The following is a 24,417-nucleotide window of genomic DNA, read 5'->3' as shown; positions in this document are numbered from 1 at the left end:
CGTAAACAATAACCACAAGTTTTACACGCATTGAAGCATTGCACTTCCGAACAGTAGGCTAGGTTGCATCGTGCCTATCGGGTCTAAATATACCTTTCACAGTCAGACTGTACCCGGCTGTATGTGTCGTTCAACTTAACTGGATGGACTGCTTACCGAGCGTGTGTACAGCACCTGGTACTATCTGGATTTGTACCTTTGTCGGATTAGGCAGGTAAGATTTTCGAGACATTTATCTCTAGAGGGGAGGAGAATAGTTGACCAGGCTGGGGATGTAGCCAGCGTTCCAGAAATGGGTAGGTGAGTTAGGCTATTTATCACCAACAGGGAATATACCTGGCCAAGGAACAAAGGTATGTCCGCCTGTTCGTTAGTGCACAGGTATACACAAAATGGAGGATGGCTTCATAGACGATGAAGAAAATAAAGGTAAGATTCCAAAAATTATGTTTTATTACTGCTGGATATTAGTGAATGTGTGTATATGTTTATTTCTATGCCATTGTGGGTAATATTGTACCTGTCTGTCGTTAACTACCGGGTACAAGTAATACCAAACGTCAATGAACTCGGTCTCTTGCTGTATATAACACTATCGTTCATGATCTCCATTCGTATCCCGTTTTAGACAAAGACTAAAAAAGATAAAATTTGAGTTGGATATAAACACTCCTTGTGAGATGACATATCAAATAATTTACTCGTTAATACGTTATGAGACATGTCACATATATAGGGTAACATATCAGGGACATCGTCTAATGTTTTAAACCTAATAGACAGTACTTGACATAATGCCAAGTGCATGTGTTGGTCTTAATCACGCCCCAGTTGTGTACGTTATGCTCTGTATGGTTTCTATACAATCGACATTATCCGCCTAAACCTACATAGACATGACTCAAGATGGACGCACTGAATTTAAATAACACTAGCTATAGATGCCCGGTCACGTCCTACTTTTGTACGTAATTCGATCATCGGAGTAGTCGGAGAATGAAAATAAAACGAATCCAATTTCCAAATGAATTTTAAAATATGCGAAGACTTTTGGGTATTCGCATGTTAAATAACATCGTATATCACCATTGGGTCATTATAAATAAATAACACAATTAATTATATAATAATGAAGGTTTAAGATCTCCTAGTTGGAAATCATACAATTATTGTATGTTTAGGGAGGAGTCTGGGGTAACAGGCCATTCTGATATATTGACGTCAATTAAATACCTTCCCTCCTAATATTAACTCCCATCTTGTCAATACTCTAAACAGGATGTTGTCGTTGTGCTTTTGATACTCACCCCCCCCCCCCCCTTGTTTTTTTTTTTTTTTTTGCTTTTCATCTGATAATGTCACCCGAACCGATCTTATGTTAGTATGTGTACATGAGTGAACTCATGATAAATCACGAAATGTAGTTGAAAGGCTACAACGAGGGGGTAGTGCGGTTGTATCGCCTGATCAAGTTTGGATATATCTACTTCCGGTGTCTTGAGAAACGGGTAGAATCACTAATTAAGGCCTATTTCGGAGAAAACAGATATAGCAGTGATGGTAGTTTAGAATCAGGTTTATTTCATTTCAGGTTAATTTTAACCTACATAGAAAGATATACATACATATTTTATTAGATAATGATAGATGCAAACATCCTGCTACTTTAACTATATTATTTATATCATAATCAGTACATAATAGCGTTGTTGGAATCGGTTTATAGGTAGCAGTGTACAGTAAAAATGCCAAATTCTGAAAAATATGGCACATGCTTTAGATATGTAAACATTGCCAGTTAACCTTACATATAACCTCTAATACAGTATATATATTTGAAATCTGTACAACATTTGCAATTTTAATAGAGCTCTGAAGGATAAGTAAACTGATATTTTCTGTGATTTTTGGAGCTGTGAATACCATGGTAACAGCTTAAAAAATTCTCAAAAATTGCAAAATATTATGATATTTGACCCAAAATGGCACAATTCTCTACACAATTTTTTTTCTGAAACCTATTTAAAATTAGATATCTCTATCCCAAAGACAGAATTAATCTTGTTTGGACATATGTTGTAAATTAAGTTTTTCCGCTATCTTACCTTTTCTGTGGGCTTCCATTTTGCGCTGTAGGCGAAACTAAATTTCCTGTGTAAACACACGTTCGGAAAATCCGGATATTTAAAATCCGGAACCAATTTATTGATTTTTGTTTTAATAAATGTGAAGCCTGTATGTACTACTTCATACTGGATATACCAATTATAGTGTACATTTATTTTTTCATTTTTTATACATATCATAATACAGGAGTTATTTGCTTAACAAAAAAATTGCCCATGGCCAGGCTGTCTTACTGTGGTGTGCTACCATAACTAGCCAAATTATTGTACTTCAAACTTCATGAGTGTTCAGATTGATTTCTTCATCGCGTGAAACCAAATCATTTGTTCCAGATGTTGGCAGTCATCAGGTTAAATGAATATTTTCTGATATCATGCTTGCAAGGTCTTCCATGATTTTGTGTGTCCTTGGTTTGGTTTGGTTTAGTTTGTTTAACGCCCTACAGTCAGTTCCAAGCAACTACCCCACGTAGGTTTCGAACTCGCAACCCAGAGGTGGAGGGCTAGTGATAAAGTGTCGGGACACCTTAACCACTCGGCCACCGCGGCCCTTTTTGTGTCCTGTTAAAGCGGATGTTTCGAGCTCGTAGATCCTATGTTAATTACATCTATATTGTATATACATTGATGAAGTTCCCTCTTTATCTCCGGTAAGTCAGGATTGGAAAACCTTGTCATTTTAGATGTTCAATGTTAAATTGCTCCTTCAATTATAGTATTAGTTGTGTGACTCTTCTGTGTATACTTTCTTTGTCTTACAGCAGGGATTACCATATACACTAGGAAAGGTGATGTGTATGATTTTACAGAAGTACTATATCAAACAACTGTACCATGAATATGTTTCGTCCTTTTACAGGGGTAGGACTCGTGTTGGAAGTCAGGAAAATACAAAAGCGCCTAAACGGAAGTTAATACATTTCTTCATATCATCACTGATACAAATTTGGTATTGAACTGTAATGATTTTGATATTACAATTGTACTTAACGCCATCGCAAATGCATACCTGATAAGTTGATGTATACATAATTGATGGAGATGAGCATAATTTGCCTGTAACTTCGCTACAAATATGGATTGATTCACATTTCCTGTGGTAATTAACATTCCTGATCAAGTAAAGTTCATTTAGTTTAGCAATTTATAGGGAAACTTGTGCCAATTATTTGATATAAGCATATAATGCCATATCTGGAAATCATTGTCTATACTATTTACTTTATATGATGTGTATTTCCTGTTTATATTGGGTATTGACGTACCGTAAGGTAAAACAGACATTAAAGTATTGTATGTCACCATCTACCTATATTGTAGCCTATATTGGTAAGACCCAATATTCTCACGCCGGCTACCGCTATAAAGCTATAAAAATGGACCCGCAGTTAATATCAAACGCTGTAAATAACTGATATTAATGCCACACGCTAGCCTATGGTAGTGATAAGGAAGCCCTGACCAGTCGACCTAATATCTAACACAAAGCTATCACTTATAGATTTAAACTGAGAGTCAACAGGTGTCCGACATTTGTGATATAACTGGTGTTATATATCAGCTTAATGTCAAGCGGAATGTCTCTGTTTGGAACAAGGACAACTTGCTGTACCGTACAGGTTATTTTCAAGATTAAGATTTCTAAAAGTAAATGAACAACATTGAGAAATAACATGTCCCTTTTTCGTTCAAACGTTTAGTATTACCGCGAAAATGAGCCCCAAAAACAAACCATTACAAAATCAGTATTACTGAAAAAAGAACCCTAAAAACCAACCATTACAAAATTATGTATCAATTAATGTTACGATTTCCAGAGATTCATTTCTCCCTTCAGGGTTTCATTTTCCATTTTTGGTTTTTCATTCCTATTTTCGGGGTGTCATTTCAAGTTACATTGTTTTTCTTTCATTCTTATTGTTTCCATTTTTTTCTTGTTTGTATTGACAAATAAAATCTATATTTCAACATCTTCGGCAATGAACACAAAATATCAACATGTTCGAAGGCTTACACAATCCCCTAGGTAAGCCAAGCTAGGTATGAGTATGACCTAGTTACCGGTGAACTGCATTCCTTTTAGAAAAACATCTTAACCTCTTTGAATGTTGTGCAGAGCTACAAACGAAAGCCTGGGGAATCTTCCTCCCAGAGACAAAAGGAAAAACCACGAATCTTCCTTACAGATAATGCAATATACAGGACGGGGCAAAGGGAAAGGACAAACTTAATCATTAACTTACATAGTGTTATACTGTAAAAGTGGAAATGTTCGCGGCGTGGAAATTTTCGCTTATTTCGCGATCATTAAATCTTCACGAAAATATCCACACGCGAATATAGTTACACGTGAAAATATTGGCTGGCGAATATTTTCATATCCAAGACGCAAGTTCCTGCAGTAAACCATGTCGTCCGTGATGTATAACGTTGTCATTGTCGGTCATTTGTCGGAGACATGGCTATGCTAATTTGAATAATTAGTAAAATGATAGTATTTCATCTAATTTAATGTTGATTGATCATTAAACTTTCTTCATTTCATGATAATTACAATCGCTTTTATATGTAAAAGACTAAATCAACGCTTAAATATCTGATATATATTAATGGGTTTTTTTTTCTCTCACATAGACTTAAGGCCAACCAATTAACCTAAACGTGTCTGTCTGTTGATCAAAGTTTGGTATATTTACTGGACCGATCGTCGCGAGCTTTCAATGGAGTTTGCCGAAAATAATCTTACTTTATGTACATGGCCAATGACATCGCAGCACGAAAATATATTTTCATCATGACTGACAGCCCGAAAATATCCACACCGCGAACAGTTTGGAAGCTGACTAAGCGAAAATTTCAACGCGCGAAACTATCCACTTTTACAGTATACAGTTGGGGACAAAGGGAAAGACAAAGCAAATCATTCTCCCAGATAATGTTATATACAGGCAGGGACAAAGGGAAAGACAAACTAAATCATTGTACCAGATATTGTTATATACAGGTCTGAGCAAAGGGAAAGGACAAACTTAATCATTAACTTACATATTATTTCATACAGTTAGGGACAAATGGAAAGACAGTAATTCATTCCCCAAGATAATGTTATATACAGGCAGGGACAAAGGGAAAGACAAACTAAATCATTGTCCCAGATATTGTTATATAAAGGTAGGGACAAAGGGAAAGACAAACTAAATCATTGTCCCAGATAATGTTATATAAAGGTAGGGACAAAGGGAAAGACAAACTAAATCATTGTCCCAGATAATGTTATATACAGGCAGGGACAAGGGGAAAGACAAACTAAATCATTGTCCCAGATAATGTTATACATGTATACAGGTCTGAACAAAGGGAAAGGACAAACTTAATCATTAACTTACATATTATTTCATACAGTTAGGGACAAATGGAAAGACATAGTAATTCATTCCCCAAGATAATGTTATATACAGGCAGGGACAAATGGAAAGACATAGAAATTCATTCTCACAGATATTGTTATATACAGGTAGGGACAAAAGGAAAGACAAACTAAATCATTGTCCCAGATATTGTTATATACAGGTAGGGACAAAGGGAAAGACAAACTAAATCATTGTCCCAGATATTGTTATATACAGGTAGGGACAAAGGGAAAGACAAACTAAATCATTGTCCCAGATAATGTTATATAAAGGTAGGGACAAAGGGAAAGACAAACTAAATCATTGTCCCAGATATTGTTATATACAGGTAGGGACAAAGGGAAAGACAAACTAAATCATTGTCCCAGATATTGTTATATACAGGTAGGGACAAAGGGAAAGACAAACTAAATCATTGTCCCAGATAATGTTATATACAGGTAGGGACAAAGGGAAAGACAAACTAAATCATTGTCCCAGATATTGTTATATACAGGTAGGGACAAAGGGAAAGACAAACTAAATCATTGTCCCAGATAATGTTATATAAAGGTAGGGACAAAGGGAAAGACAAACTAAATCATTGTCCCAGATATTGTTATATAAAGATAGGGACAAAGGGAAAGACAAACTAAATCATTGTCCCAGATATTGTTATATACAGGTAGGGACAAAGGGAAAGGACAAACTAAATCATTGTCCCAGATAATGTTATATACAGGTAGGGACAAAGGGAAAGACAAACTAAATCATTGTCCCAGATATTGTTATATACAGGCAGGGACAAGGGGAAAGGCAAACTAAATAATTCTCCCAGATAATGTTATACATGTATACAGGTAGGGACAAAGGGAAAGACAAACTAAATCATTCTACTAGATAATGTTATAAACAGGTAGGGACAACGAACAGAGTAAATAAACCATTCCGGATTGAATCAAATAACTTTTTCTTTCAAATTTGTTTGCTCTGCCAATATTTTAGACGAAACACTTCTGTATAATGATTCCTGTACAAATACTTGATGTCAACTGAAATATTAAGACTAACGGGTGAAACAGGTTAGTCATGATACCAAAATAGTCTGTCAAACGTCACCCTTTAAATGATATAACGAAATACATTTTTTCATTGTACAGCAATCACTACATACAAGTCGAATAATGATACCACATTGAGGAAGGGTGGGCGTTTCCTTTACTAAGTAGAATTCTACATTTCATGATATTCCTGATCACCACTTGGCACAGAGCGTGAATACCATCGTCATAGCCAGTGAAGTAAATAGCATGATATTTGATAGTACGCAGATTGAAATGATTACAGTAGAAAGGACTGGTTATGTTAAAATGTTTGAAAAAAATAACAAATATCCAGCTTTAAAAGATTTGTGGTTTCGGGTTATTTTATATCGATGGAGAGAAAAGGGATATTATTGAGGATATAGTAGGGTGTAGTAGGGTGTAGTAGTAATACAAAAGTATTTCTATTTGTTTGAAAATTTCTCTTAAATTATGGAACTGAAGAGTGGTTCATTACGTTTGGCATTATGCTTCCATACAGGATTGATTATTCATCTAATTTTTATCACTTAGGCAATAAAAGCGACATTTATTTGAGGTACATTTCAACAATAAAAAGTAATAAAGCATGACAGATATATCGCCAGGATTAACAAGTGCTTTCAGTCGCGAGCATGTTAAGGATCGCGTTGTTTTCCGCTGTATTAAAGAGACACTGCAATTACATTTTATAGTTTGTCCTGTATCAAAATCATATCTTTGTTTCATACGTATGATAAGACCACCTAATTAATATGTAGCTTGGCTGTATTACTAGTATATTAAGCTTTCATGTTTTATTTCCTACTATAGTATATTGACATTGTTATGTAAGGAAGTAGAGAAATTAGTTAGACAACTCATGCATGTCATGTTGTTATACCAGTTTCCAGTCACGACTTTCCAATATGTGTTTGTTGTTGTTTTTTTTTTTTGTAAATTATTTTAAGAACAGGTTTAAATTTAAAAAAAATGCAAAGATAATTATATATATTTGCATTTATATGTATACAAATATTTATCATTCATTTTGAACGTCTATATAAGCACACGTAGTTTTAGTGTAGCTGAAACTGCCGGGAATGAGCGGCACTTGCTTCATCTCCGAAATAATGCTGGGTATGAAGTTATTCCTGACGCGAACAGTCACAATGCACATATCAAACCAAATAGGCAACTTAACCACTTCTGGTATGGTAACCACTATCGCAAGTGGTTGTCATCCCATACTATTTATACTTTGTATGAGAAAAGTACCAATGTTATTGTTACCCAAAGTCTTAAACTTCCAACTGCTAACTTACGCTTAATTGACAAGTATATGCCGCCAACGTAACAGATATCAATAAAACATTTATTATAAACATGCCATTGTGTATAAAACTTTTTGGGTTAAGCACCAGCATTAACCAATTTCAATGTGAATATTATAGTGTTGCAATTTTAGACATATTTCCATGGAATTTGAGGGGTTTGTCTGTTTTGTTTAACGTCCTACCAAGAGCTATATCAGAACAGCTTTTGTGGGGAACGTTGTAACATCACTGAACTATAGAAAAATACAATGAAGTTTACGTTATACCTGTTTTTGTTTCCGTAATTACATGATCATTAAGATTTTTGCTGTCTGTGCCCGGTATGTTGTGGTTCTGTTTCCGTGATAACTCGATCATTAAGATTGATGCCGTCTGTGCCCGGTATGTTGTGGTTCTGTTTCCGTGATAACTCGATAATTAAGTTGGATGCCGTCTGTGTCCGGTGTGTTGTGGTTCTGTTTCCGTGTTAACTAGATCATTAAGATTGATGCCGTCTGTGCCCGGTATGTTGTGGTTCTGTTTCCGTGATTAACTAGATCATTAAGATTGGATGCCGTCTGTGCCCGGTATGTTGTGGTTCTGTTTCCGTGTTAACTAGATCATTAAGATTGATGCCGTCTGTGCCCGGTATGTTGTGGTTCTGTTTCCATGTTTACCAGATCATTAAGTTTGATGCCGTCTGTGCCCGGTATGTTGTGGTTCTGTTTCCGTGTTTACTAGATCATTAAGATTGATGCCGTCTAGATCTGTGCCCGGTGCATTACGGGTCTGTATTGGGTTTTGCAGGTATTAAAGCATCTGCCGCAAATTCATGTTTGAGGCAAATATGCTGTTAACAGCTGTGTCTTTTGTCCTTTAAAAATATTATAATTATCTCATTATCTTCACTTGATTTCAATTTGTCTATTGTTTCATTTATGTTTTTCTTTTTTCTATTTAGAAATTTAACTCCACTACTCCCCACATTTTAACATACACACCATAACAATACTCCAAAAAGCGTCATTGTGACTCATTCCCACAGGTTTTACGACTGTAGTTTAACCCTTTATGCAAATTTATCGTGGTCACATTTCTGTGTGGAGTATCCTATCATGTATCGTAGCTTACGGTTTCGATGTTGGTCACACTCCTGTGATTAGAATGAGGAAGGTGTTCTCTCAGATTGAACTTGGTGACATTATACCTGTATTTCATTGGTATTTCGAAATATTTACCTGCTGCTATACGACTACTTTATAGACACTTTATACTTTTATTGTGACATTTGCCACAATGTCACTCGTGTTCATATTTTATCGCCAGGTATATAATATTGCGCCTCAATGATAATATAATATTAATATATATATCATTATTATTATTATATCATAATATGACAATATATGTTTGTTTATTTCATAACTTTGTTGTCAATTCTGTTATAGGGCGTTTGGGTCTGGTGAATTGATATTGAAATAAACATATACAAATACCGTATACATGAAATATATTTCAACATATAAAAGTTCGGAACATCCCGTTTCTAATTATGATATTGAATTATGGAAACTTACTCTTTAAAATGTCATACATAGTTGGGAATTTTTGGGATATTGGTCAAGGTACATATGTAACTTTAGGATGGTTGTGATGTAGGCGTGGGCGATTCAGATGGCGTTGATGAAAACAATAATTTTGTTGGGAGAATCAATGATCGAGATTGGAAAGTCTGTGACCAAGTCGAGTATGATCGGTATGCCTGTTAATACGACTATGCCATGACTAAATCTGGCGTTGACAGTTGGAGTGTCTGTGTTTGGAAGTGTAGATAAGAGTGAGTACGGGGTCGACACAGTTATTGTCACGGGCTATAGCAGGGCCCTTCTGCCGTCCTACCAACACTTACACAGCACAGTTTGCACAAACACAACCGTACATACAGATGTTTAAAGGGAAAACTTTTACAAACACTACCGTAAATCTCCTCATAATGAACTAAGTAAACTGCTCATCACCACATCTCACTGCTTTATTGTAAAAACCCTCCTGTCACTGTATCATACTACATTAGTCTTTGATTATAACTTTCCTATTATCATATCGCCCCAGTTAGTTTTACCTATATTGGATTTCCACACTGCTATTATATCATATAACATTAGTCTTTGTTATAACTTAGTTTCCTATTATCATATCGCCCCAGTTAGTTTTACCTATATTGGATTTCCACACTGTTTGCCTCTGATATCACTGGTGGTTCCCAGAATGTCTGTGCATGTTGTAACTATTCCTATAAACTCGGTATTATTTCACTAGGTGTCTTTTGTGCTATACATATATGATACCTGTCTGTCAATATCATTCTAGTTATAAAACCATTGGTGATTATGAACCACGACGTCACCATATCAACCCAGGTCTTAGTTATAATATTCATATAACCCATCTTACACCGTTTTGTTTTGTTCTTTGCCGTTTTAATCCGATTATAAGCTGTGATTCTGCGTACAAATTATTTAAATGAATTAAGAACAAATCTATAAAACAAAATTTAATTACTTATAACTGTTTTGATGCACATGCGAATATCTGATATATTCGCAAATAGGCTCCGGCCGCGGTTGCCGAGTGGTTAAGGTGTCCCAACACTTTATCACTAGCCCTCCACCTCTGGGTTGCGAGTTCGAAACCTACGTGGGGCAGTTGCCAGGTACTGACCGTAGGCCGGTGGTTTTTCTCCGGGTACTCCAGCTTTCCTCCACCTCTAAACCTGGCACGTCCTTAAATGACCCTGGCTGTTAATAGGACGTTAAACAAAATAAACCAAGTTTTGACCGCCACTGATTTTAGTTTTGTCACCGACTGCCAATGTAATTACCTGGTTGCAGGCCGGTGTTGCCTAACACTCACATGAACCTTATGTATAATGTCCGAGTTCTTCACCCCCACAAACATCTCCTGTTTTATTTTCGCCGTCACAGTTATCGGGAAAACGGGTCACTTGTTACCGACCGAATGTTTCAACAAATGCTGCACAATGATTGGTATGTAAAACTAAAAGGTAAAATTACAAATACAATACCGCACACTTTCTAAGTGGAGTATTACTATCAACTATGGAAATTTTTTTTGTCTGGATTAACTTTTTCTATTTTTAATAACGTTGGTTGACTAAATTTCCCTTAACAGAAAGTGTTCATGCACAATAATGGAAGTCAACCCCAAAATATAAGAAGATACCGAAATTTAGAAGTTTGTCATTTCAAATTAAAGTGTACATACTTATTATGCTTAAATAGGTTTGGCATGCACTTGTTTACCTGGTTCCAAACTAGCACGCCTCAATTCACTCCCATCGTGTTCTCGAGAGGATGGTACAGTTGTTAAGTTATACACATACCAGCGTGTGTTGGATATAAAACCAAATGAAATATCATATGAGTGTTTGTTTGGGATTTACTAAATGACATTAATAAAAGCAGTACCTGAAAATCAAATGAATAATTCCTGAAGCCCCTTATCTCCTGGTACGGGTTTTACGTATACGAAACTGTTTATGTGTTGGAAAACTGAAGTGCTTGATACAAGAGCAAACAATGGCCACCACACTTTAAGAATTTTTGAATCGATGACCTTCGATGATAGCAGTTAACTGATAAAATTAGATGTAATGTCCATTTTCTATGTTTATTTTAACCTCTGGCGTGATATACTTGTTCTAATTTATCAAATAAGCGGCCTAATACCCTGCCAGACGATAGCCGGACTGGGTAGGGACTCACGAGCCAGCTATTTACCTGCCACAGGTAGTGCTGTGTGTACTGTCTTCGGACGTTTACTGTAGAAATGATATCTAAAGTGGAATTGGATGCCGGAAGGTTGGCACAAAGCATGTGGAAATAGGTTAATATGGTATTGCGTTAGCATACTTCATTACATGCAAAACAAACTGTTCTGGATACAATTACTACGATGTTAATTTCATGTTTACTTTGTACACAGGGAAGCCGGTAGTGAAACAATGGGAACTGAATTAATGTTTACAGGTAAGCGACCTTCTTTTCCATTCATTTCTATGTGCTTTTGTCTGATTGCAACATTTAACTGCATATCTTTCCTCTTGGTGTATAGTGGTGTTGCTAACGTAAGCAATGAATAATTGTCGATTCAAATTATTTTGTCTTGTGTTTTTGTATTTGTTGTATTGAAAATCGCAAGTTGTTTTTGTAAGAATAAGTTATTGTTTTATCAAACTGTATGCTATAATTTCATTGTTCCAAAAGTAGTCTTTTAACCAAACCGGAATATATAAGGTAACATTGAAACACAAGGAAACTGAATGAGATTTTAGTTAAAGTGAGATTCATATAAGATTTATCCGGATCGTATAACCTTAAGTATGATAAAAGGATCCCCTTAATATGCCATAGACAGCTAGCTTTGGTATCTAACATAATGAAGTCCTTTTTTCGCTATCATGTTTCTGAATATAAAATAATGCGAATCAGCCATTTCGGATAATCTTCAACTAACAATGACCATGCTTTAAGCTATTGTTTCAGATATAATGGCATTTGGTTGTTATTTATATACATCTTTGTTGAATTTTAGTTTTGAATGTTTTGCTTATGTATAGTCAGCACAGATAAACTTTCGTGCTCATTTAGTAGGTACAGGATTAGCTATAAAAAACAGAAATTAAATTGAACTACGCTAATATGAATAAGAGGACCGCGGCAACAACACCAATCTGATTCATAATGTTGCCAATTTTGATGTTGTTCAACAATTGAAACGACAGAAAACAGCAAATTACTTTACTTTGTTTATAAATATATACAAAAACAATAGTTAATTTCAGTTAATGATTTCAATAAAATGATATTTTTATTAACTAAATAATGTTTTAAGAACGTTATATGCTCCTTATAAGATAGTACCATTACTTGAAACATCATCGTACTGAAATATGTAAGAAAATATTAAATGTGGTTGGAGCGAGTATTTTTCGTGTTTCAGACGTTTCACTGCATACGAGTGGAATACACCGATAACTATCAGGGAATGGCTGGTTCATTATTATAAGTACCCTTCTTAACATTGCCGGTAGTTCAAAATCATTTGCTGTTATGATTATTGAAATACGAAAAACTACCAAATTAAGTGTTTAATTATATCTTGGTTATGTATTGCATCGTTATGGATTTAATTAGATGTTCACCTTGTGTCTTTGTTTGTTATAACACACAGACTCCTGCGTACCAGTAAATAGGAAAACCTGCGTTGTCGGGACCAGCCTCACCAACCCCTGTTCTTGCCAATCATATTTTGTGTGTAATACAAACTTTGCAATCATCAACCAGACATGCGCAGGAGGCACTTTCTTCGACCACACCAAAAACGCATGTGATACACAGATCAAAGTGGAAATTAACGAGATTTGTAAAAGGACGGAACCATGGTTACAATGTGTGAATGAGACAGGAGGTAGGTTATCTCGTTAAACCATCATCAAATTAAAGAAAGTGCATTAACCTTGGTATGGATATTCTTTATCGTGGTAGGCATTGAAAAGGTAAGGCTAGGTCATAAGGTAAGGCTGGATCAAAAGGTAAGGTAAGGCTAGATCATTAGGTAAGGCTAGATCATAAGGTAAGGCTAGATCAAAAGGTAAGGCTAGATCATAAGGTAAGGCTAGATCATAAGGTAAGGCTAGATCATAAGGCTAGATCATAAGGTAAGGCTAGATCATTAGGTAAGGCTAGATCATAAGGTAAGGCTAGATCATTAGGTAAGGCTAGATCATAAGGTAAGGCTAGATTATAAGGTAAGGCTAGATCAAAAGGTAAGGCTAGATCATAAGGTAAGGCTAGATCAAAAGGTAAGGCTAGATCATAAGGTAAGGTAAGGCTAGATCATAAGGTAAGGCTAGATCATAAGGTAAGGCTAGATCATAAGGTAAGGCTAGATTATAAGGTAAGGCTAGATCAAAAGGTACGTGATAGAGTAACCTATTACTCTTATGCCATGAACCAAGATTTTCATATATTTTCGAACAGTGATGGGTAAAAATGCTTCAAACAAAATATTACCCAGACTAATATATTACTATCTTTTAAGACTTGTTACGTATTTTAGATATATCTATATTTGGTTTATATATAGTCTATCTATATATGCCAGTAGTCCCTATATGAGCACTACCAATTGTCCCTATATAAACAATACCAATAGCCCCTATATGAACAATACCAACAGTTCCTATATGGCCACAACTAATTGTCCCTATATTAACACTACCAACAGTCCCTATATGAACAATACCAGTAGTCCCTATATGAATTCTACAAATAGCCCTTGTATTGACACTACCAATAGTCCCTATATGAACACTACCAAAAGTCCCTATATGGACAATACCAACAGTTCCTATATGGACACTGCCAATAGAACCGAAATGGTCACAACCAAAAGTCCCTATATGGACAATTCCAAAAGTCCCTATATGGACACTACCAAATGTCCCTATATGGACAATACCAAAAGTCCCTATATGGACACTACCAAAAGTCCCTATATGGACAATACCAACAGTTCCTATATGGCCACAACTAATTGTCCCTATATTAACACTACCAACAGTCCCTATATGAACAATACCAGTAGTCCCTATATGAATTCTACAAATAGCCCTTGTATTGACACTACCAATAGTCCCTATATGAACACTACCAAAAGTCCCTATATGGACAATACCAACAGTTCCTATATGGACACTGCCAATAGAACCGAAATGGTCACAACCAAAAGTCCCTATATGGACAATTCCAAAAGTCCCTATATGGACACTACCAAATGTCCCTATATGGACAATACCAAAAGTCCCTATATGGACACTACCAAAAGTCCCTATATGGACACTACCAAATGTCCCTATATGGACACTACCAAAAGTCCCTATATGGACACTACCAAATGTCCCTATATGGACACTACCAAATGTCCCTATATGGACACTGCCAATAGAACCGAAATGGTCAATACCAAAATAGTCTCTATATGGACACTGCCAATAGAACCTATTTGGTCATTACCAAAAGTCCTACCAATAGTCCCTATATGGTCACAGCCAATTAGCCCTATATGAATATTACCAATAGTCCCTATATAGACACTGCCAATAGTCTCTATATGGTCACAACCAATTATTTAAGGATTGAATCTTGATTTGGTCGATTTCATGGGGTCATGAATTGAGTTGCTCTTGAGACAAATTCAACATGAACTGATTCGCAGTTCATGTTGAATTTGTCTCAAGAGCAACTCAATTCATGACCCCATGAAATCGACCAAATCAAGATTCAATCCTTATATTTCAATTGTTTGTTTTTTTTTCGAACAAGAAAGTCGGTCTAGATATTAATGTCTCGTAGCTTGTGCAAGTCTAAATGCGGAAAAGCCCGAGGATTGTGCATGTCTTGTCGGTCGAGTAAAATAGTCCGCCATTTTATGATTAAAAAACAGTATTACTTTGTCAAAATATAAGTATTTAGCATATACATTATAAATTTGATAATTTTAATAATTATTCCATGTTTATAACAACAATGTAGACAAAGTGAAATATCGTTCCGCGGAAGGATTTTAACCATGTATTCATACGCACTAATCAGTGTTAATCTGGTCAAATTCATGAGCAAATGAAACAGATTAAGTTTGGTAATTTCATTGAGTCCAACTTGAGTAGAAATTGAAATATTCCTATATGAACATTACCACTAATCCCTATATGAACACCGCTAGGAATCTTCATATGAGCGCCCAACTATCAACTCGTATGCATGTAAGCCTCAACATAGACAATGCTACCACTAAAACAAAAATATAGAACCAGCTGACATTTTGAATTTTAAATTTTCATTTATAATAAAAATACGAAAGAAAAAAGTAACACGTGTAGCTGCTCATTATACTTTACATATCAAACCAATGGAAGTTTATAACCACGCATGAATACATGTATAATATGGATAAGTAAATATTGTCATTCACCTCGACTTCCCTGCTTCATCTTTTGTTAGCTGACATTGGGAAACTGGCACAGAGATGCGGAGGTTCTTATGTCACATCAACTACCGTGGCGTCCCCTGGGGGTGCGACAGATAATGGAAATACTGGTCTGATTGTAGGAGTCATCGTGGCGTGTGTTTTACTTTTTATTGTCCTAGCCATCTTAGTCTACTGTTGGTACAAACGTCAAAATACTGGCAGCGCCAAGTAAGTATTTTACTCCTGATACCGATTTTCCATAAATAGTTGTTAATGGTTGTGGAGTCAACTTAATCTGTTTCTGGTATAAACACCATGAGTACCCATATGTCTGTATTAATATGGATCAATCTAACCATGGTTGTGGATAGTCTCTGGCCTTACACCAGACTTTCCGACAGAGATGAAGCAAACACCAGATATCTATCTGTCAGAATGTCCAAGTCTGGTCTCGGGGCCAGAGGAAACTCGACTAGGTTGGGGGTAGCCAAAACGTTGTCAAGGAATTCTATGTTTTCATATACATTGTATTAGAGCGATCTGGTCCTACGGCAGACATCTATCTGTCAGAATGTCTAAGTGTGGTGTCAGGGCCATACGAAACTCTGACTATGTTTAGGAGTGTTTGATGTAAATGTTCATGCCAATTCGATATTATTTATTTTTCTAATGGCTATTTCGAGACCGAAAGAATGTGTCTCTTCCTTACTAAAATCTCCATTTAAAGGGCGAGATTCTTGATGATCTTTCCCGAGACTCCGCCAGCGGTTAGACATTTATAATTCTAGTCTCAAAGGTTGATATTTCTTTATTACACTCTCATGGTGGAGAATAAGTATTTCTTCTCAAAGTTTTTACATTCAAAATAGGAAATTTCCGTCCCTTTGTCAATATATGCAAATTAGTGTCAATATGAATCAAGCGAATTCAGTCCATCTCATGTCTTTCTGTATACACAATTATTACGCAAAATGGCATTGGTCTCAAATAGTCGACAGCTGATACTTATGTTATGCCAACATAACATATTGCAGCATGTGACTCATTATTTACAAACTGTCTTTGCTGGTTTTCCTAATTACCAATAATGATGTATGAAGTCATGTGCCAACATTACAAAGCTGACATAAATCGTTTGAATATTATTTTTAACATTTACAGAGGGATGAAGGATCACAAGGACAGTATCAACAACCCTAGTTATTTTAACAAGCCGGAACGCATAGAGAGCGTGTATGCACAGATCGACGATAACATGGTAAACAGAAGCATCATTCTCTAGTTACTTTTTTTATAATACAGAAGTTAATGTATATGTTGAGAAATAACTTGTCATAATATCTTGTTATCAATAATTAATAATTAATAGTTTTATATGTTTTCCTTGTATGATTGTTACTTTTGATTACAGAATTTACAAGTTACATCCACTTGGTTTTAGTTGTTCCATCAGAAATCCTTTCCGTTTTAATAGTTATCTATTCACGCTTAGACAAAATATCATTTTAATGAAAAGTAAACAAAAAATTCGCTCGAGTACTTGTAAATTTGAGTTATATACGAGTATCATTGCTGTTTATCGTATGATACTCTTCCTTGTAATACTAGTAGTTCTCTTGTGTTTCTGAACGAGGAAATATTTAATTCGGGATGCATGTAAATACTTAAATATAAACAAACGTCACATGTAATAAAATATAATAGGATAATGATATACAACATTTATATACTGTACTACTTAATTTGTAAAATTACACTCACGCGCTTCACATAACAGAACATATATATCCTATATTGACTCGAGTAATTAGATGATAATGTGTACAGGACGTCTGTAAGAGACTCTAAAAGGCAGACGTAAACAAGTGAGTTGTTACCCCCTTGAATTTGACCAGGGTTATCGACTTCCTGATAACAGATAATAAGCTGCTCCACAAAATGGCCGCTACCTTTCTAAAGCACCGGTTATCAAAAGTCACAGTGCGAGAGTTTCGGGCGCATAACAATGATTCTGTCTTCGATCGTAATGATTGTAACGGCTGGTAGAGAGTGACAAGTGTTTGTAAATACTCTGGAGCTCCTTTTATTGCCGTGTATGTGTACATCAAAATTGTGTGCTGTGACCTGAAACACACAGGCAGCCAATGCACTGAATAAAGCACTTTGTGATGTACTCTCTTTTTCGAGTACAGGAAACCAGACGTGCTGTAGTGTTCTGAACCCTCTGCAGGCGACTAATCATTGCATTATATACACCAAACAGCAAAGCATTACCATGGTATAATCGAGAAGTAACAAGCGAATGTACCAATGTCTTGCATGCATCTGTGGTGACGAACTGTCGGATACATCCAATGTAGTTGAATCGTTCACCTGTTTCTCCATGTTCTGGAAGCTATTAAAGTGTACACCAACGTTCTTCAAAGCTTCGACTGTCTCAATCGTTTGGGTACCAACTTTAGCTGGAGACATTCAGTGTGCTGACACTAAGGGAAAGACTCTTATATCTGTCTGATTTAGCTTGAGCATATTGTAGTTTTCCAGGAACTGATGTCATTTAGACAAGCTTCTAGACTTTCTGTTATTGTGTCCCAGTGTCTGGTGGTCTGATAACTATGTAGATTTGCATGTCGTCGGCATAACAATGATACTGAAGGCTATGATGACCACAAATATCCCCGATTGGTTCAGAATAAAGACAGTATTTTCTTGATCCTAGTACGGATCATTGAGGAACCCCAAAGTCTAAAGTTTTGTAGTCCGAAACAGGGATTCAATGGCCACGCACTGTCGTCGTTCTCCGGGGTAGAATTGGATCTTGTGTAATGTATCACCAGTCATCCCACTCTAGACGTTTAAAACGTATGTCATTGTCAATTACATCAAATGCAGCGGACAGATCAAGCATGATCAGAACTCCTCTACACTACTATAGACACAAAAGAAGACCGTCTCAGTGCGGTAGGCTGTTTGCAAGTGGTCTTGAAGATGAACATCTAAACGCTGGGACACAATCTTCTCCAAGTTATTGGAAAGGAAAGGAAGATTTGACTCTGGGTGATAGTTCTTTAATTCTTACATATTTTTGATTTGCAACAGAACAAGCGTGCGGTTGTCTTAAGTTTAAAAATCCAGTAATAACCGTATGCATCTTTACCTGCATCATAGTATGAAACATACAGAGAGTATAATTATTTCTATGGCCTATATATAATCCCAATGTTTGGGTCTCAACAGAGAATACTGGCATAATAATTAAATCTGTAGTTATAACTCAATATTGATAAAACCCCAAACTCTCCTGACTTCGCATCGGACAAAGAAATAAAAGATTTCCAAATGAGATCATGATGTCGACCACAACATTTTCACGTGATCTTCAATAAAACTTCCCGTGATCTTCATTAACCTGGGTATCTCGAAAACTCGTGTTGTTAATTTCGCCGTCAGTAGCCGGCATTTGTAACGGACATTAAAGAACACCAAATCAAACCCAAGCAGTCCGAATCTGGAAAGATGGTTTTATTAAGGGAAGTCGGAATTAAATAATTTTACGAACGGATATAAAATAAGCAATAAACCTACATTTTCAGACCAGAATTTAAACCCTCATTTTTTTGGAATCTACTCCACATGCCATTAATATAATATAAACAGTGTTTGGGTATAATGTCTCTGCAGATGCAGACAAAGTGTATATTCAGTATTTATGAGATTATATTATGGGTTAATGTATCTAACCCGATTATAAGCAACCAGAGTTACTTCCCTTCGTTTCACTTTGTCAAATGTTATAGTAATGGCCCCATTTTGACCTGACTTCAGGTTGGGTCCCTACTATTGGTAGGACTGACGAAAGCGCTTATGATGCTGCTTATATTTATCATTTGGAATACTATTTATCTATAATCTATATTTGATATCGCTAATTTCCGGTGTGCCTTTTGTACCTTGATTTTTTACTCAAAATTACATACTTATTCCTTTTTACAGAACAGTCCTGTGTATAACTCCAACACACTAACCAGCACGCGCCCTCCTCTCCCTGGTAACAGACCATCATCATCACAGTCATCGACAGCTAGTGGTGTGATAAGCCTTGACGTCAATGGCACAGACCGGCGTGTTCTCGATCTGGAAGGCGCGTACGTGGAGCCTACAACAACTGGTAATGTTCCCAAGGTGATGCGAACCTCAGACACATTGGACTCTTCTACAGTTTCTGTGTACTCCGAGGTTCTGGAACCGGAACCGGAACCGGAACCTACCACTGGTGATACATCTACTCCCTACGATAACTCATGGCAGTCGTAGTACTCGGGACCTGATAAAAGTGGCACACTTTCTTAAAAGAAATACTCGGATTTTGTCGTCACAAAGACCTTCTTGTGTTCTCTGTTTCCTTATCTGCTTGTGAGATGTTTACATTAGGTAATTTCGGGGCATCATTACTCAATTTGAAATGTTTTGCAGGAAGGTAATTTTCGTGAAGTAATCTTATATATCATTAATTGGATCATATTCTTTTACAAATTCAATACTGCTAAAATCATAACTTTCTTTTGAAGTAAATGATAATCAGAAATATATATACTAAGCTTTTTCACCACGCTAGGTAAAGGTAAAGTGTTTATATCAAAGTGATTCCTGTGTTTAAATGTTATATATTTAAACAAAAAATAAGTGAATGGCACTCGTCACTCAAATTTTGATATAGGCCAAGGAATTAATCTAATCGAGTCGGCATCCCAACTTAGGACAGTTGATGACAGGAAAGGTACTTCTTATCATTTATGTATATAATACTTTATCTCCAAGCCATAGTGTCCATGACGATGGCCTATAGTATAGACTGTGTTACTGGACAGTCACAGATGAGTTTCCGACGTTACTCGGACGCCATCAAGGACGTTACTGTCCCTGAATTAATTAAGCATAATACCTGTTAAAAATAATTTATTCATAAAAACAAAATAAAAAACGTGATATTTCTTTGGTTATTACTGCATGTGTTTACGAATCTATACAAACTCCATGTTTATATATGTGTGTAGATAAATCAACGGCGAAGTTACAAAGGTAACTCATGCTATCGGATATGTAATATCCTATCACATGATGCAAAGAACTTAGGATATCATATGTCACGGACTAGTTTCTTTTCTATGATTATCTGAATGTGAGTTATTGTTAATATATCATGTAATGATTGTTTCGTAAAACAGATTTTATTTGTAACCTACAATTACAATTGACATATTATTCATTTGATGTGATGGACATTTGTATTTGGTTCCGGCATTTGTGACTTTATCCAACTGTGCTAGGTTTGTTGATATTTCGTCTTTCTGAAGCTGATGCGTATCATCCCTGAATCCACCATTATACTGTGCAATAATATAGCTATTAACTACATCTGTGACGTCACATAAATATATGACCCCTCTTTAACAAAAAAGTTGTGTACATATGCATTTGGGTACAAACTGGTACGTGGTAGTTAGTATCATACTTTCTGAAGTGTAAGTGAGTGACCGGATGTGACAATTTTAATAATACAATATATTCATATCAAAACTGGTTTAAATATTACAGTCTATGGTTAGACGTAATTTGTATTTTCTACCACAATAGGTATGTGTTGGAATAACTCTAAATGCGTTGTGATTGGTTTACACGTTGACCTTTGACCAGGACTATTTTTTAATTACGTTGTTCAATGCGATTTGACTGGCTAATATTTGAAAGCCGCTTCTCCATGTCCGGGGAATGATAACTTTGTTCGCAGTTTTTTGTCATATTCTTGAAAATATATATAGATTTCTATCAATTGATTGCTTTGAAAAGAAAAACCTGCTTATTATTTGTTATGATTCTTAATTAATTGTAAAATTTCATACTTTTCCGAAATTGTCAGTTTTGCATATTAATTAGCGGTATTCCAATTTAGGTGATATTCTTACACCATAACCTGATATTGTGAAAAGAACACACTTTGACACATAACTGGTCAATTTATCTTCAGAATAGCTTTTCTTTTCTGTTAGAAACAGATCACAAAAACTCGTTGTTGTTGTATATGGTATTTCTTTCACTCTCATTAGTTGGTTTTTTGTAACTTTGGATAAACTAACGAGAGTTAAAGAAATACCATATACAACAACAACTCGTTGTGTAACCTCTATTTAACATATGAACATGACAAAACTATTTGGAACACAAAGAATCCACGAAGTATGGCGGAATTTTAGTTTGATATATATAAGTGCATTCTCATTTCTCGAAATATAAGATATTGATAAATATAAAAAGAGGAAATACTGTCCATAAAACAAATGGAATTTTAATATTAGTTTAATTAACAATCAACTTGAGTTAATTTACGTAGTAAATATTGTACTGAACATGTCTGAATGTTTGCATTTAATGTGTGCAGATGCTGGCGTAAAAAAGTATTGTTCATTACTCAGGCTGACAGTGACTCATTAGGTAACCAAGGGATGTACATGTACCCTTATGTATAACTTTAAGTTTATGTCCATACATTTCCACAATGCTCACTAACGTTAGAATGTTTTTAATTACATTAAAATTTCGTAAATCATCCGCAAAAATGAATTTAAAGATCAACATTATCGACATTAATGCAACCGTGTGTTATTAATTCATTTTGTTGGAAAAAGAAGGGGAGGGGGTTGCTACAGTCGAGCTGTAAATTTTATCACGATTTCATTTGAAAACACAATAAAATCACTAGTTGCCTCCCTTTTAACTGTAAATGATGTGTGAACAGAGTTGAACTGGAATCGATGGACAGATTCATTGTGTAGAGATGTCTTAATGCCGCGGAACCTACGTGCATATTCTGAAATGAAGGATCTTTTCACCCGACTTTCAACTGCTCACCTTAAAATGACGAATGTCATGCAGAAACGTATGATTCGTTGATTACGATCCTACAGATATTTGTGAGATATTTGTTAGCGAATGTTTTAAGTTAAGACAGATCTATCAGGTCCAGCTTTGATATTTGTAAGTTGTCAATTTCAATTGTACTTCAATTGTGATATTGTTGCATTTCTTTAGAAATATAAATATGATTTTATCACTCACTCGCCGGTGTGTTTCTTCTCTGTTTCAATAGCTATTATCACCAGGACTTGGCACCTACTTACGGTCCTTTACATGTGTATTATACTATCAAGGGTAGTAACTCCCAAGTAAAGAAAACCGAACAAGAATCTTTAAAATGTGCTGTTTGTTTTTATTAAATTACCGGTCATTAACTCTATTTTATTCTATACAAACGTAAAGAGAAATATTCAATCTTCCCAACGAGTGTTCACACATAGAGATTAATAAAGTATTGAGCAAGTTATGACATAACTAATTAGAAAAAGTAGGTAGACCCTGTCCGTGGTATGTGAACTCGGTCGCTAATGGGTAACTAATAATCAAGTCTAACTTCTACAAAAAAACAGAGATTTAGATGACATCAATGAATATCTTATATTTCTCAGAAGGCTATTCTATGATGTACCTATCCTTACAGTAAACCGTACTAAGCTCTAAATTAAACAAATGAATATCCAATCTTTGTTTAATCATAGTTCTACAAAAAATGTTGATATTTAACACTCTGCCCTCAAATTGACATTCTATCATTTTTGAGATGCATACGTAGGAACATAGAAATACTATAGTAAACGTGAAAATAAAAGAACAAGTCTAGAAGACGCCCACGAATATTGTAACAATGTCTGGAACACCTAAAAATAAACTACATGATATACTTGAAATGGTTCAAACAAGAGCTGCTACTGGAACTTTAGATATATTATGACTGTACAGACAGCATTTCTAACAACTCTGAAATGGCAAACACTTCGGACTGCAAAAACCAATCTTCACTTATCATGTTTTTTGAAATTAAATATGGCCTTGTAGCAATTGAAAAATATAAATTATCAATCACCTCCGGAAACCAAAAGCATGTCATTTTCATTTTACCACAAATTATCATGCACAGTCGTTCTTTCCTCTTTCTTACCATTCGACTCTGGAAAATCTGCCATCAATCATCACATAGAGTCCTGACATAACAGCATTTTACTCAGAACTTATACACACACTTAAAGCTATTGCCAGGTTTATCTGAATAGCATATATTTTAACTCAAAATATAATGACGTCCTCTTCGACGGCGCGCCTCTGTACAACATTCCATACACAGAAGGACTTGGTGTATATACTGTTGATGGTGTTGAAAGATGCTACAACGACAGGAATCTTTTTCACACATCACATCTGTATATATAATTTTAACGATAAATATCACGTGGTCTGACGATATAGAGATCGAGACTAATTATTTCAATGACACACAAGTATAGCGGGGTCTACAACGTACAATATCAAAACTAATATAGTATATTATACATGAGTCTATCTAAAACAAGTGTATCTAATATGA

The 24,417-nt window shown here is 35.5% G+C and overlaps 1 protein-coding gene across 3 annotated transcripts; it reads left to right on the top strand.

Moving 5' to 3' along the window:
- Positions 1 to 97: 97 nt before the first annotated feature.
- Positions 98 to 23,059, top strand: LOC117331834. Of its 3 annotated transcripts, none has more exons than XM_033890757.1 (6): positions 98 to 214; positions 11,898 to 11,941; positions 13,146 to 13,382; positions 15,977 to 16,172; positions 17,106 to 17,202; positions 19,938 to 23,059. In XM_033890757.1, the coding sequence occupies exons 1-6, from the start codon at positions 144 to 146 to the stop codon at positions 20,256 to 20,258; spliced, it is 966 nt and encodes a 321-aa protein (XP_033746648.1). In that variant the 5' UTR covers positions 98 to 143; the 3' UTR covers positions 20,259 to 23,059. The 3 variants fall into 3 exon arrangements, with proteins under 3 accessions (XP_033746648.1, XP_033746651.1, XP_033746650.1); XM_033890760.1 differs by lacking the exon at positions 98 to 214 and adding an exon at positions 274 to 429; XM_033890759.1 differs by lacking the exon at positions 98 to 214 and adding an exon at positions 11,749 to 11,798.
- The last annotated feature ends 1,358 nt before the right edge of the window (positions 23,060 to 24,417 follow it).

Source organism: Pecten maximus, chromosome 7, assembly GCF_902652985.1.
Source record: "Pecten maximus chromosome 7, xPecMax1.1, whole genome shotgun sequence".
NCBI lineage: Eukaryota > Metazoa > Mollusca > Bivalvia > Pectinida > Pectinidae > Pecten > Pecten maximus.
Note: the sequence above shows the minus strand (reverse complement) of the source record. Positions and strands in the feature narration are given on the sequence as shown.

What these genes read in the sequence shown, in the direction of transcription:
- LOC117331834 (XM_033890757.1), top strand. Translation starts at nt 144, where the DNA reads ATGGACTGCTTACCGAGCGTGTGTACAGCACCTGGTACTATCTGGATT. An exon ending in ACCTTTGTCGGATTAGGCAG is followed by an intron (nt 215 to 11,897) that starts GTAAGATTTTCG and finishes CTTTGTACACAG; the next exon opens with GGAAGCCGGTAGTGAAACAA. An exon ending in CAAAATACTGGCAGCGCCAA is followed by an intron (nt 16,173 to 17,105) that starts GTAAGTATTTTA and finishes TAACATTTACAG; the next exon opens with AGGGATGAAGGATCACAAGG.